The following is a 16,139-nucleotide window of genomic DNA, read 5'->3' on the forward strand; positions in this document are numbered from 1 at the left end:
ACAGTTGCCTGCACACAGTACTGAAGCATCCTTGTCTTGCCCCCTATGTGTGTGTGTGTGTGTGTGTGTATGTGTGTGAGACAATCTATGTGTGGGAGGGTGTGTATATACTTGAGTGTCCTTGTGTTTCTTACCAGCATAGGGGACCGGGGCATCCTTGTCTAGAGCTACCAGAGGAGGGTCCAGCAGTACAGTGTCCATGTTCTCTGTGATCACACCGTGGTAGGATGTCTCAATCCATGGCTTGTGCTTGTTCACTGTGGAGGAGAAGGAAAAAGAAGATCAATACAATAAATGTTTTGCTCTTCCTATGTCAATCTACTTTTTACTTAAGTGCACATTTTAGTTTATAGCATTATTGTAAGGACTGTTACTGTAATTCACATGCTTTGTTGTTTCTACTCGACATCACTATGTCTGAATGCGTTGAGTCACTTTAACAGGACTGATAATAAGAAAAACACAAGGCAAAAAAACCTCCAGTCTTTTAAAACATTACATTGTGATCATGAATGATCTCAAAGGCTTTTACAGATTACAGGAGGAGTAATGGAAGACAGAGGGCGAACATTGTTAAAATAAATACTGATGTTTGTCGTATAGGTTTACATTTATGAAGGGAGAGAGAAGAGAAGAGAAGAGAAGAGAAGAGAAGAGAAGAGAAGAGAAGAGAAGACTTCAACATTAGTACTCCAACTTGCTTTTTCCCTTTTCCTCCCAGTTTGTAGACAATGTATACACTCCTTGTCTGTAATAACTCTCTCTATTGGCATGAGGAGATTGTAGACTTCCATTTGTCTCCTCACCAGTGGCTAGACTGTGTTTAACAGGGCAATGTACACAAGCACCACAGTCAAGCACTGAATCAGGTCTTTGTAGCAAAGCTTCAAACTTCTAAGACTTTGACTTAACTGGGGAAAAAAACATGATCTCAGTAGCCTAGAAAATCTTTAAAAACATTTTTAAATGTGTCAAAACTTTTTTTTTTTTTGTTCTGAGCTGCAATCTTAACCCACACACACTGACAGCGTGAACTACAGAATCCATATATATCTTTGTGTTAAGCTCTGTGTTTTTGACCTCTACATCTCTACACGTCTACACTTCCTTCAGCACAATCACCTTTTTCTATAGTGCATTCTCAGCTTCTTTTTCTCTCTTTACCTCTCTCAGTGTTTCTGCTTCCACAAAATGAAGAATCTGACCAGCATGCCACGAATGTGATTGAAAAGTCAGGAGAATGAGTTTGAGATTACCACAGATCACCATCACACATATTTACTGACTCTGCAAATTAAACTTCCCCCTTCCTCTCTGGAAGCAGAACCTCACATATAGAGAAAGGCCGATGAACAACAATCATATTTGTATGTGCACTTTTCTACACACACACACACACACACACACACACACACACACACACACACACACACACACACACACACACAACCATATCTCTGGTGTACAAGTGTCATTCTCTGCAGGGAGCTGGGATGTCAACTTGACCTTTCAATCCACTGAAGAGGAACGTTTTGTCTCAAGCCAATGAGCAGATGACATGTCCAGCTGGCAGCGATTTAAAATGCATCAAACTGGTCCTAAAACCTTCTCACTGTTTTTTTTTTTATCTGTTTGGACAATTTTTAGTACTTTTGTCCTACTATTCTATTTTTTTCCCCAGCTTGTCACTATTCTGCGGTGAGAGAACAAGGTCAAAGTCAAAGAGGAAATGAGTGTGAGCCCTGTACAAAGGGAACATGCTTGACTTAAAAAATTAAGTCAGACAAAGAAAATCATTTAAAACTTGGCAACATTTTGGCAAGTGGGAAAAAACAGTTTTCTTGTATCATCTTTCAAACAATCTCTAACAATCTTACCACCTATCTTTAGAAGTTTTTGTTGGTTTTATGATATAAAACACAATGTACTGATGAGATGAAATATAGTTAACGAAAGGTTACTATTGCACCTATTTACTTCTCATTCACATTTGCCTTCAATTCACTGACAGAGACCTGCTGATCACTATAGATGGGACTTTGGCCATGCTGAGACAGAGTTGGGGGTGGATTATAGGGAGCAGGGGATCCACAAGGGAAGACGTTAATCATATGAGGAGTCTCATCTCATGCACATGCAGGAGATAGAAAGCACTACACCACAGAGCATGACTCTGCTCTGCTGGAAAGTGGAGAGAGGAGAGGCGGCCTCTGTCTGTAATGAGTGGTGTTTAGGTACAGTATCTTTACACCTGGAATATTTTACTTGTAATGGTATAAAATCTGTGCATTAAAGCCCACCAGCACACATACTTTTACGGTATATTGTAGGCACGGTACAGCTTTCTCCTAATACTTACAGCTTTCCTTGGATGTGAAATGAACTGAAACAATCTTATAAATAGACTCTTCAAAACCAAGAGCATATTAAACCGAGGTGCTGAGGTGACTATAAAACAGACTATAAAAATGAACATTATTGAAGCGATTCTTCATTCCTGTGTGCTTGTACTTGCCAGTGTAAATACATATTATCTATCATGCTTACATAGTATTTCCATTACAATCGAAGATGTCTTCAGTAAGTCTAATAGCAGCCCACAGCTAGTGCAGTTTACTCATGGATGGCAAGTTCAGTTTCTGGCTCAAGGTCTTACATTTATCCCAAACGAATTGGGTGGTGAGGCAGCAGAGCAGTGACTTTTCAAAGGGAGTCTAATATAAGAGCTGTTTTGTAAAAAGAGCACACATCAAGCCATGGAAATGGGCTATTTCCAAAATGGCTTTCATGACATGTAGTACTGTAAAGCTATTAGTGATGCGTTTAAGGTATTCATCCTTGACGTCCTGGAACGGAGCCCCAGCAATGAAACAAAATTGAGGCAAGTTTGCAATCAAAGAGAAAAAACTCAGGCAGGAGCAGCTGCCCAGAAAAATCCAGCCCTGCTAAGATATATACTGTGCAGCAACTGTCCATAAGATCACCTCTGAAACTGAAAGAAGACTAACAGTCTACAGCCATGCTAATGACTCCGTGAAGCTGTTCTTAGGCACAGCTAAATGCAAATGTGAGCATAATAACATTTTCGCAGTGACTACGCTAACAGGCTGATGCGTAGCAGGTGAAATGTTTACCGTGTTTCTCCGTCTTAATTTAGCATGTTAGCATAACATTTGTTAATATGGTGGTGCTAGAAGAAAAGTAAGGGGATCACCACCAAGTCATTAGGATTAATCCTCTGGTGACCATGAATGTTTGTACTACATTTAATAGCAACCCATCTGATAGCCCTTGAGATATTTCAGTCTGGACCAAAGTGATGGATTGAGTGACTGAGAGGCAGACATTGCCATCCCTGGAGCTGTGCCGCTAGCAAGGTTAATAATAACCATTGTAGCAGCTGATTCCTCCTTTAATAAGGTTACAAGTGTCACTGGCTGCAATATGCATGGCATCTCTGGCTATTTCCTAAGGAACATCTGCAGCCATTACAGCATTAGACTCCACATTATGGAGGACTAATTCACTTAATAAGAAAAAGAGTCTAAAAGTGGATCTAGTACAGCACTGGATAAAATCTGATATGACAGTAATATGAACAAAGATATCCAGAAACAAGGTTTCCTGTAAACAACATTACTGCAGGGGGATTGTCGAATTGTCCACCTTGGAACTGAAATCAAAATATCTGTTACTGTCTTCCCCTGTGACTGAGGCTCATGAAAGCGTATTACTGTAAGGACACAGCCGCATGATAATCTATATTAAATTTGGGTCCTAACTCATATTCTAGGAGACGCTGCAATACTGTGTTATGTATTAATCCATACTAGTCATGTCAAATCTATTTCCTTTTAGCATTTATTTGATTACAGTGATGTTGCAGTGGAATAGAGTCATCTTTCTATAGACTACGCTAAGGCAAAAGTCAAAGGATAACACAAACGCCACCAACCAGTAATAATGATACGAAAAAGTAGAAGAAGAAAAAAAAAAAGAAACGTTTGAAATGAGTCTTTTTAAAAGGAAGATGTCTTGTCTGAGCATGCAAATAGCAAATTGGCTCACAAGGAGGTAATACATCCATAGACGAAGGCTGGCCTTAAATACTTGGTAACATGCATAGGGAAAACAGGACAAGTTGATAGGAAAGCTCTCTGCTTTTCATGCAAATTACATGAGGGTTAGACAATTTGCAAGTACATGCATAAGCACCAGCACAAATGGATGAAGAATTATACATTGTCCTCAGAAAGCTATAGCTCCGCATGAATTGGTGACTTATTGACGCAGTTTGTGCGACTGTGCACCTTTAAGCCACTGTTACTTAACACTAGGGACAAAAGATGGAAATACTGTATTAGCTGAATGTGGAAACAGAGGAAGTGAAAAGACACCATGCGAAATGTGAGACGACATGATGAGTGAATAGATGGGAAAATAAAGGGTTAACCTAGAGATTAGAGTTAAAAGGAGGAAGAGAACATAAGAGGCATCCATACAGGCAGGCAGTAGGGTGAGTTGGGTGAGGAAATAGGGCAATAGAGAAGCGTAGAAGCAAGGGCAGGAATTACTATCCCTTCCTTTATGAGGAGTACGCTGCTGCCTACAGGACCTCACAAATCCTTCAATTTATTTTCCTATTAAAATATTAAATTGAATTCCTATTAGATACATTACATGCCAGAGCTCATGCATGATGAAATAATAGCACTGATCCAAGAAGGCTCTATCCCTCTCATGTACAGAAACATCCAGCAGAGACTTCCAAAATTATGCTTTAGGAAAAGCTTTTGTAACACACCTCCAAGTAAAACCAGTCCTCATTAGCAGCAAAAATAAAACAGGAAAAGACACAGGAAAAAGAAGCGTCATGCCAGTTAGGTAAAGTTTGTGTTATCACTGTTGCTTTTCAATCCAAATTTTGGGTAAAAACACAAAAGTTAAGTATGGTGCTGATGCAACGTCCCTGATAGGAGTGTGGCTGGGAACCTTTTTGTCACATGCCATTTTACTCATTCACCCTGTGTTTCCTGTGTTAAAACAAAAAGTAAAATGTAGTAAAGCTAAACTGTTTTCTGATTAGAGAGTTAAAAAGAACTAGAGGAAAATACTATTTTAACTCCATATGTATTACTTTTTGTGTTGTCTTCACACTCTATAATACTGGTACTGGTGTCTAAACATGCAGTCCAGAGATAATGACCCACTCTTCTTTATCTTTCATATTCTATTTCCAGCTTCATTAACAGAACAAGAGTAAAGTACTACTGACTTGCATTCAATTATTGTTAATTAACCGCATGTTAATTTTACAGAAATTCTGAGCACAGTGGAGAATTTAAAGTATGTTCAATTATCTCACAAAAAGATTACACATTAATTTTCGACATTTGAGAAAACTAGAGAATTCAGAGTCTCCCACGACTCCATGACCGGCATCACAATATTAAACAATAACTGATACTCTTGGTTTCTCTAATGGGGAAGTTAAAACAAATAATCTAATCCTAGACTTGTCTCTTACAGTAATATCTCTCTGTGGGAAAGTCTTTATGATGCTGTTAGTTTAACGGTAAAAGAGGTCAGAGAATTATAACTCCAGATTCAGAGCCATTCAGCTCAGTTAGGAGGTGATAATTGCTTCGGTGGTGAACAGCGAATCATATTATATCAAACTTCTAACACTAAATGATGGCAACTTAATATCTAAGCTATAGGAGTTAATTATGTGTAGTGGTTTTTAACACATCATAAGCAGACATTATGGACAAGTTCAATCCAAGTCATTAGTATGTCTGACTATATCCCCAACATAACTCTTTAGAAGTCACTCTTTGCTGTCAGAGAGGGACGTAAAAGACTGCAGCAGCTCTATGCAGATGATAATGCATTTACAACCTAAAGTGTCAATGGTAGCTGTCAATTAATACATTACACAACTGTCCCTTCTTTCTGTTATAAAACAAAAATTTGCAATATCACTATTGTTTTTAATTTAACCTTATTTACAAAAAAAACATTGGAATAACTTTTTTTTTTTGGTTGCTGTCAATCACAGATGCTATCGGATTACTAAGTGAATCATCTAGTGGAGTCGAAGAGATACTCTCTTTAAAGTTGCACTGATCAATATTTTATATTAACACAAGATCAAATGACTAGGTGTAATGTGAAAGAGGTTATTTGTAGTGACAAACCCAAAGAAAATTATCAGCCAACTCGCCGAAATCTGCAGCTCTCCTCATCTCCACAGAACATTTTAGCATCTTTCAGATCATTGTTTTGGTTTGATAGCCCACAAATTTAATATTTTGATTCACTCTCACCACTCTCATCAGCCATGTTTCCAACCACAGCAGACAACTGTTTTCAGCAAAAAAAGCGCTGATAAATCCATGTAATAGTAGGCGATGGTTTCCTAACACGTTCGGCCAAAAAAATTCATACAGTCAGGCCATACCAGTGTTCAGTCATCAAGTCCCTCAACCTGAAGAACCATATAAGTTATTTGTCCTTACCCTGATACGACCCATAGGAGCATCTCCTGAAATAGCGAACCTACTGTGAAAAATGTACCAGACCTTTTTCTGGTACACCATGGCTACAATAATAAACATGCAGTTAAGGTTACGGAACGGTCATGATTTGGTTAGGTTCAGGAAACATTTTGGGTTCGGGTTTATATAAGGACTTAGTTAGAGGTAGTTAGAGGATTGTCATTGTCATGTTTACAATAATAAGCACACGGTTAAGGTTGTGGAAAAGTCATGGATAAATGAAACAACAATTTCAAACAGGAAATGAACAGCAGTTTCCTGTGTCAAAGTCCTGTGTTTTGTTGACCCCTTCCATCCATCCCAACCTCCTCCTCATAACGTGGACTTTATCACTCTATATGCTACGTCAACTTCCTCCGTTGCTCCCATCATAATTACCACGGTCGCCTAACCATAGATCACCTAACAATGACGCATAACTATGGGTCGTAATAAGCTGCTTGCACATACACCATATGGGCTTGTTTTTTTACAGGGGGACAATCTGGTCAATTAGTGCAGCTTTAACCAAAATATATTATATAAATTTTATTACTTCTTTATTTTCATTTCTTTCTCAGGATACAGCTATTGATTTGTTCCTCTTTCCGGTGCTAGAAAGCATTCCTACCTGGGGGTCCGACTTTGTTTGCCAAATACAGTATTTAGTTAATATGTACTGTAACCAGTTCAGAGACCATTCATCGGTGAGTTCAGGGACCACTGAGAAACACTGACATATACAGAAATATAACAGTTACATGCATGCCCATGAGACAAGGGGGACAAACTCATTGCATTAGGTCCATAAGTACTATGAGCATCAACTCTGACTTTTATGGTCCCAGTGCTGAAGTGTAAGATGCAGTTAGCAAGAGTAATTAGGCATATTGACTGCTGCACAAGTGCTGCACTTTAAGCAAAACTAGGTTGGAGCTGACCAGTGGGTAATTTTCAGAACATTAACTCTTCCCACTCACTCTCTCCCAGGACCCTGCCTACCTGTACAGTTAGACTTGTAGGCAGTGCAGTTGTTTTTTATTGTTGTTTTTTTTTCTTAACAACTCATTAAAGGGGCCATAAACTCTGATCTCTAATATCCAAGTGCCATAAAGCTCCCCCCAGTTGTGAAGACAATTCGTTTACGAAGATTTTGATTTCATTTGGCTTTGCCCACAATCCCATCAAGATAATTCAGAGGTTGCTTTCCTATTGGAACAACACATATCTGTATGTGAGATACAGATATGCATACAACTCCCTCCTATTGCCTGACTGGCGCTGACGGCATCAAAACAAACTGAGGAGGAAAACAAAGCCACTGTGATTAATTGGTATAAAATATTTTTAAATTAGCAGGGCAATGTATATAGATACATAAGAAAAATGTTATTTGGATTACTAGAGTGTGCAAGTCCACGAGTGTTTTTGTAGAATAGATGGCTATGGACAAAACCTAAAGAGAACGCATGAAAAAAATCACATGGCGAGATGAGTGGGAGAAGTAAAAAAACTGATTTACCTACTGCTGAAAGAAGAGAGAAATAAATATGATCACAGAGAGAGGAAAGAAGGAAGAAAGGAAGGAAGATACGGTAGGGTAGGAAGTTAATGGTCTGTGGTGGTATTGTATTACCCCGCGAGCGTGAGATGAAACTCTGCAGGTTTCTAATTCTGGTGAATCTGATGAGTCAGGTGAATCCTGTGGAGACTATGGAGGGTGAGCAGGTGGAGTTGTTACAGAAAATTATAACAATTCTGAACTGGGAAAAAAAAACAATTATCCATGTCCAAAACTGAGAAAAGGGCAATCCATGCTCTCCTGTCTATTAATATAGTATGATACACAGGATTTACTGGTCTAAACTCAAGGAAGAGAAAGTACAGTACATCAGAGATTGAAGGCTAACCTGAAGGCCCAAGACACAAGGCATAAAATAACTGTAAACAATATAACACGTAACAGACTAGATATTACCATCATTCAAACATCAGAGTGGGTAACCTCCAGCTTATGAAAGCATGGCATTCATCTGAAAGAGGTATGGGAGCTTTGATGTAATTTAAGACAGATGACAAGTCTTCTCTTCATTTAGTTAAATCAGAAATACTATTTGCATTAGCGCCAATTCTCAATAAACGATAATCATTGTCACTACCGTTTTAAGCAAACATTCCAAATTATTTAACTCCTTGATTATGTTTTTTCTCAGCTATGGCATTTCCTGATGCCAAAGCTTAAGCAATTACCTGGGGAGTCTCAAAATATCAATTGTTTGCCAATAGAGCACTTGGCATTCACTGTAAGGAAACATTGTCTGCCTGCATACCAGAATTGCACTCAATAATAAACTCTATTTGTTTTCTTCTTCGTCTGCCTCTTCTACTTGTTATGAATCATTTGTGAGTGATAACTTACCGTTGATTAGTTTCACTGAGTGGACAAATGAAGAGGCACAACAGAAGGATTTGAAAGGAGTGAAGTGAAAGCGAAGTGGAGGGAAAAGGACAACAAAGAGAGAACAGAGAAGGGGACGGGGATGGAGGAGAAGGGAGGAGGTGATATCTCTATTAACAGAAAGCAGCAGGCAGCTAGCGGAGCCACAGTGAGGAGAAATGGATGGCGGTGTGACTGACTGGATTGAATTAGAAACCGTTCCACTCTGCACACTTGGGTTTCATGTGATGATCAACCAACGTAAACAGTCTACCATTTGCACTTACAGTATTTCTACTCAAATACAACAATCTCATCAACGTCAAAAAACTTTAAAATGAAATTCCACACCCTGACCAGCTGGAGTGAGGGATTCCTCCATCTGTTTGTGTCTAGCTTTGCATCCTATACTCAATGACACTTTTCTACACCTTCAACGCAAAGCAGACGTGGTAATTGAGAACAAATATCCACAGTCTAAGCAAAATTTAATGTTGTGGGCAAGTTCCATGCACCACCATAAAAAGGCGTATGTGACAACAGCACAAATCAGAATAACCATGTTATCACATTAAAAGAAAGTGAATGATTATTGGAAAATTGGAGTATCATTTAAATCAGTTAACTGCCACCAGCCTCTAGTTTACATCACCAAAATAATTTGTATTGCAGTTCTATCTTTTAAAATAATTTGCTTTTTCTTTTTAATTAAAAACTTAACCCGTTACAGACGCTTCGCAGGATCAACATTAATAAACACCTAAAAATGTCCTTATATCTGCTTACAACTGCAATATAGTGTATTTTAAACAATTTATATAATATGCTAAATGGGCATTTTTTAAGTGTTAACGAAAAAAATCATTGTAAATCAGTGCATGTTTCCATAAACTAGTGTTACTTAAACATGACAAATTTTCACATCATGTCATTTTATTGCTGTTTCCCACCTATGATGACATTTCTTTATTTAACAAATATATTTCCACTGATTGATGAATACCATGTGCCATTCGCATCAGTCACAGTAGGGTTATAGAGGATTGCTTAGTCCCCAGCTAAGAAACTAGCTATATGTCATTTCTGTTTCTATTTTGCCATGTTATCTCACAGAACACCAAATAGAGGACAAGTCTCCCTAGGTTGACGTTCAAGACACCACGCTGGGCGACAGACACATCACTTGATCCACTCCAGTCATGAAAGTAGCACTCTGGCAGACATCTGTTTGGCTGCTGCTCCTCTTATCCTTTTTGTTGCTGACTCGCATCTCAGCTGTGAGTCTGACTGTCTCTAACTTTTCTCACCGTCTGTCTCAGATATTCTGTCTGTCACTGTCTAACATGGTAAATATGTCATCTAAACCCACTTAACTGTGTCTTTCTTTTGCTCAACCTCTCTCCCTCTCTCTCTACCTGTCAGTGGTATCAGGTAACAGCGGTTAACCGTCAGTCTGACAATTTGGCAGGACATCTCCCTGGGTTCCCAGTGAAGACACAGTGAAAAAGGGTAAGAAATATACAAGGAATATAAAACACATTTTGGATGGTGAATGGTGACCATACTGGTGATAACAATGAAAAGATGGAAGTAGCAATGTGGGTTAACAGATGAGGATTACCAGATTCTAAAATGTGGGTTGCAGGGCACTTTTATAGCACTGTAAATAAAATGAAAAACTGTAATCCTCCTGTAAAGTAGTACTCTAATCATAAAATACTGTCTACTCAAACAGCTGAATGAAAATCCAACTCAGAGAAAGTGGATTTAAGATTAACACAGATAAATGAGTTTTTCTCAGACTCTTTTACTTTTACAACAAAGTGTACACCAACACCATCAGTTCAGTTTCCTCTGGACACTGTCTAACATCAACAAGCCCACAAGGGTAATAATGGATTGAAAAGAGAAAAAAGTGTGTTATATATGTCTTAGCTGCAAGATATCTGATTCAATTACAGCACAAAATCTCTTCCAATAACACTCTAACAAGAAGGGAGCAGGAAATGACTTCCACTGTGGTGTCCTCAACAGAGCTCATAGTCAAGTACAGTGACTACAACAGAAGATCTAAAAAAATGGCTAGCCTGTTTCCTTTGTGAGGAAGTTGTCATGAAAATACATCCTGAATTGCCACTTTTCCTCTTTGAGAAGAGAAATACAGATATAATTTTTAGTATAAGAGATGTAATGCACGTGGATTGAAAGATACTCTCAATTAATTAAAAGAAAAAGCCTTATCATTTGGATATCTGCCATAAAAAAGGTGCTGAAATGTAATGGCTGGTGCCCTTTCTCATGCCTTTTAGTTGCATAGTCCATAACGGTAGCTAAAGATTGCCCATATTTGAAGATATTGTAGTATTTAACATTTTACCTTTTGTGATGATTTTGTGTGGCAGAGTACCTGGTGGGTCACCGTTTTTATGCGGGGAGTTTTGATGCCCCCCTCGCGGTCTGTTTGGGCCTTCTTGTGTGTGTGTTTTTCCTGTTAGTGCAGGATGCATTCAGAGCGGCAGAGCTGTGTCCAGAAGGAAGATGAGCTACAGCCGAAACAACTCCTCTTGATTGCTAGTTGATATAAGAAGCCTGGATATGCGAGTTCTATCCCTCTCTCTCCTCCCAGCACGTAGTATTCTGGGTTTTGTTGCATGTTTAGGTTTTTGTTAGTTTTATTTTACTTTATCCATTGCATACACTACAGTTTCACACATTCATGCACTCCTCTCACTACTGATAAAATGGAGCTACATATATTGTTTAATATTAGTTAGATACATTTGTTTTACTTTGATCCTTGATTATATTGGTGTGGTCTCTTTTGTTTTGTCTTGAATTTGAGCTGGTTCCTGACAATATGAAGGTATAACATATGGCTGGAAAATAGTTGCAAATCCATGTATGGTAGCGTGGATAAAGAGTGAGAAATCACCCCAGGGAGGTTAAAGTTGCTGGCAGAGGCATTTTTAAAGCGGAGAAAAGCTTTAGTCATGGCTGAAGGGGCCTATAAGCCCCTCTAGAAAAGTATGAGCATGAAAAACGTTTACATCCCACAGAGGACTAATTTAGTACACACAAATGTGTATGCAAACACACGAACACACAGTCACCCAACAACGCTGACAGAATTACTAAGTACTGCACCACTGGGAATGAGGGTTTAGAGCTTTTAAGTACAGTTTTAGTACTTTTTCTCAGCAGTCCTCTGGTCACAATGTTGTGCACAGCAGTGTGTGTCTCACTTGAACACCAGGGCTCAAAAGAAACGTGTTTAAAAATGTATAATTCCATCATCTGATTCTGAGACCCCATTCACACCTGGCATTAACATGCGTCTTAGGTGATCAGATCACAAGTGGACAGTGTTCAATACAAGTGTAAATGACCACCAAAATGCACTGTGATCTGGTCACTCAAACCACTTTCCTAGATGGTCTCGGATGAATTTAACCACATATCTCTAGTGAAAATGCTAATGCATCCTGATACATCCCTGACAAGAACGTAACAGGAAAATAAGTCATCAATGTAGGACGTGGTGGTTATTTTGGTGACAGCACAGTGCGCCAACGCTAGGAAAAAAAATGGATAGGAGCACTGAGGTTGGAGTGCTAGTGAAACCAGATGCCTAATCTCCATTTGGGCATAAGATTAAGTCCAAATAAAACTAGTCAACTCCTATCGGAACCGGACTGTTAACAAGGACAGAAGTGACATAGGCAATAACGAAATCCCAACACAAATGGTCAGCTGGATACTTCGGAAATGCATGATAGACACAGGTGTGAACGGTGATGTGTCTCGTCTGTCCACCTGTGTTCCGACCACCTGTGATGCATGTTAATACCAGGTGTAAACAGGGTCTGAGAGATGAAGTTGATGCTTAAAGAGTACACTGTCCCCCTGTAAAAAACGAACCCATAGGTTGTCTGTGCAAGCGGTTTCTTACCATCCATAGTTACATTTTAGGGTTAGGCGACATCTTCCAGCCGTAGTAATTATGATAGGAGCAGAGAGAAAATCAGATTACGTTGTATAAAGAGTGACGAAGTCCATGTCAGGGTGAGGCTGGCATGGATTGATGGGTCGTTAAGAGACAGGACTCTCACACAGGAGACCGCTGTTTGTTTAACAAGTGAAACCAATAGTCAACACTGGTTTTTTTTATCCATTGCTGTTCCACAACCTTAACAGTTTGTTTTTATTATAGTAACCATGATGACAAAGATCCTGTAACCTGAAGGAAGTACTTTTCGTAACCCAAACCATGATCTTTTCCTAAACCTAACCAAGCCGTGACCACTCCACAACCTTAACAACGAAAGTCCAATATGCCTGCCACTGGTACGCTCCTATGGACCGTATCCATGATAGTAGGGGACGGACAACGCACAGCATTCTAAAAAAAAAAGTCCTTTCCCCTTCTTCGTCGTTGTGGTCCCAGACTTTTGGACCCCACTGTATATGAGAGGATGTGAGGACTTAGATGTAGTGTCAAACACAACAGTAAAACTGGTCATTTGAGATTTCGGTTAGGAAAAAGGTGTGTATGTGTGTGTGTTTGTTTGTTTCTTCAGCATAAGCATAATGTTCATTTCACGTCACTTTTTTTTAAAAACTTTTTAGAAAGAAATTTATTATTATTTTTAGCTTAATTAGGGTCTTAATGGCCAGAAGAACCAGACCCATAATATAATAATAACATCAAAGTTCAGCTAGTTCACAGTTGAGACTCTGCTTTTTACAAATAAATGAATTAATGAAACATATTATGTCCTTATGTCTGAAATGTTTGTCCCTAATTACACTATCAAATTTGTCGGAGTCTTAATCAATTGAATATTTGAGTTTCCTCTTTTGTACCATAAACACAACGGTGATGAAACACAATGTGCAATGTTAAAACTATGCTCAGAGTAAAGGGCTAAAACATTGCATTCACTTCCAGTATTATTGAGCATGCTTGAGAGAACAGAAATCCTGGCAAAGTCACATACTTTTGGTACAACAAACATGGAAGTATCCCTCATTTTACATTACACGTTCAATTCAATTTAAAAGCCTGTAAGTTATGTTCAAAGCATGTGTTTCTGTTACCTCGGGACTGACTCATGCTACTTTGTTTACTATCATTTGACAAATAATCTTCCTATACACTTGCCCCTTGTAGTTTATTAGATGGTGTTGAAGATGTAAAGAGGATGAAGGAGACTCCGCTGACACCATCTTGACTGTATATAAAGGTTTATTACAAAGAAGTACAGCGTCAGATCAAGCATCTGCAGATCTGCTTGTGAGAGGGTGTGCAACCGATGAACCACTCTGAAAATCAGTCTTGACCACCGACTCTTAAATAAGGCAATTGTTTTCCTAAAAACTGTCACTAACATAGGGTTTCAGTCACAAAGCATAAACTTTCTTTCAAACTATGAGGCACCCTCTTAGGACCTTTGACCTAGGGCCTCTGAGCCATGCCTCTATTTCAACACATGGTTTCAATTCTACATATATGATCATACACCTCACCCTCATTGCCTGATAGTCTTAAGGTTTGTGAAAAAGAAGTGCATTTTAGAGGCAGCGCAATTGCAAATAAAGTCAGTGCAAAGATATGAGTGGATGCAAATTCACTCTGGGCAGAGACAAATTGGAAAAGATGCATCCATAAGAGTTTTAAAAAAGTCAACATAGATGAAAAATTTTAGCTTTTTCTGAGGTTTTACAACACTTTCAATAGGTATAGTGCTAGCTAGTTTACTGCTATCATCTGTAGACTCTGTATTGTACTGTATATTGGCTCTTTTGGGGCGAATAAACAAGGACAAAAAAAAACAAAAACAGTCAAATTCACAAGAATAAGATAAGGTCATAGTCGGTGTTACCTTGATATTCTAGATAAGCCTGTCTGGATCCCTGGACTGGGACAGCAAAGTAGTGTAGGTCTTTACGGAGCATTCATGTATCACACACTAAAATCATCCCTGGTCTTCTCTATTAATCCAGAAACATCACAGCCATTATCAATCAACTGCTCAGAATCATCCAGGATTGCAAGTGGATACAATCACATTTTCCTGGGTCACCTGGCATTACTAAATAAGGAGAGTCTGTATATGGGAATTTTATCTAACAGCCATTCTGGCTGGTGGTGCTGGTTGGTGTGTGTATGTACTGATGGGGGGGTCATGGCTTGGGGCTGGCATGGATATGTGTTTAGCAAGCAAAGGTCCCTGTAGAACTAAAGACATTATATATGTTACATGATGTTATTTTTGGCCTAATAATCAGTAACCAAGAGAAAACTTGTTATTTTTCAACACAAATGCAAATGTTTCATCTTCACTCCAACTCCTCTTGTTTTTTAAATGGCCCATTTCATCACAGTCTGAAGATAAACAATGTTGATACCAGGCCAGTGTGGAGCCATTAGGACTCGAATGAGGCCCTTACTATTAGAAAACAATTTTCTAAATCTGTTAATAAATAGAGTGTTTCAATCACTCTGTCTCCCTGTATCTGTCTGTCTCTCTCTATCTCTCTCTTTTATTCTTGTTCAGTCTGTCCCTCTAGAAACACAAACCCACACACGCACTCACACACACACAGCCTGAGGCTATAACCACACTACCACAGCAGAGAGGACCAGTGGTGATGGACTATTGACTGACAGAGTTCAAGCAGTCCATGTAACTCCTGGTGGTTAGCCAGTCATTTCAGCAACAGCCTTGGGCATCCTGCTACAACTCACTCTGTATGTTTATGTCTGTGTGTATCAGAATTTGTTTGTTTGTGTTTTTGCTGCGGACTGATTCCCAGAAGACTTTGAGAGTTACTGGGAGGATGTCTGAAACGTGAAGATAAACTGGACCAACAGCCAACAGCATGGAGGATTTGGGCTTCATAAGCAAAATGTGCCAGACAGCGCGCATTGTCTACTCTGCATAAAAGTTGAGTAGGTCCGGGATTTAGGGGAAAGGGTGCTGCATTCCTGTATGCGATTGGGTTGCCAAAGCAATGAGGATGTAGAGGTGTGTACAGGTTGTGTACAGGTGTGTGCATGTGTGTGTTTAAGTGTAAATGTGGCTAGATGGGAGCTCAGGGAGTAAACCAAAGAGAGAAAGAGTAAGACAGGTGCAGAAAAACCAAAGTGAGTGTAACTGCAA

General features: G+C 39.1%; 1 protein-coding gene across 4 annotated transcripts in view; it reads right to left on the minus strand.

Annotated features, from left to right (window-relative positions):
• Window positions 1-16,139, minus strand: part of LOC120798793 (calsyntenin-2-like) — a 148,673-nt gene that overhangs the window by 74,781 nt on the left and 57,753 nt on the right. For all 4 annotated transcript variants that reach the window (XM_040143440.1, XM_040143438.1, XM_040143441.1 and 1 more), the window contains one exon: window positions 135-257. In XM_040143440.1, the coding sequence (XP_039999374.1) occupies window positions 135-257 (123 nt within the window). The remainder of the gene's footprint in view (window positions 1-134; window positions 258-16,139) is intronic.

The sequence above is a fragment of the Xiphias gladius genome, chromosome 14, assembly GCF_016859285.1.
Source record: "Xiphias gladius isolate SHS-SW01 ecotype Sanya breed wild chromosome 14, ASM1685928v1, whole genome shotgun sequence".
Classification (NCBI taxonomy): domain Eukaryota; kingdom Metazoa; phylum Chordata; class Actinopteri; order Istiophoriformes; family Xiphiidae; genus Xiphias; species Xiphias gladius.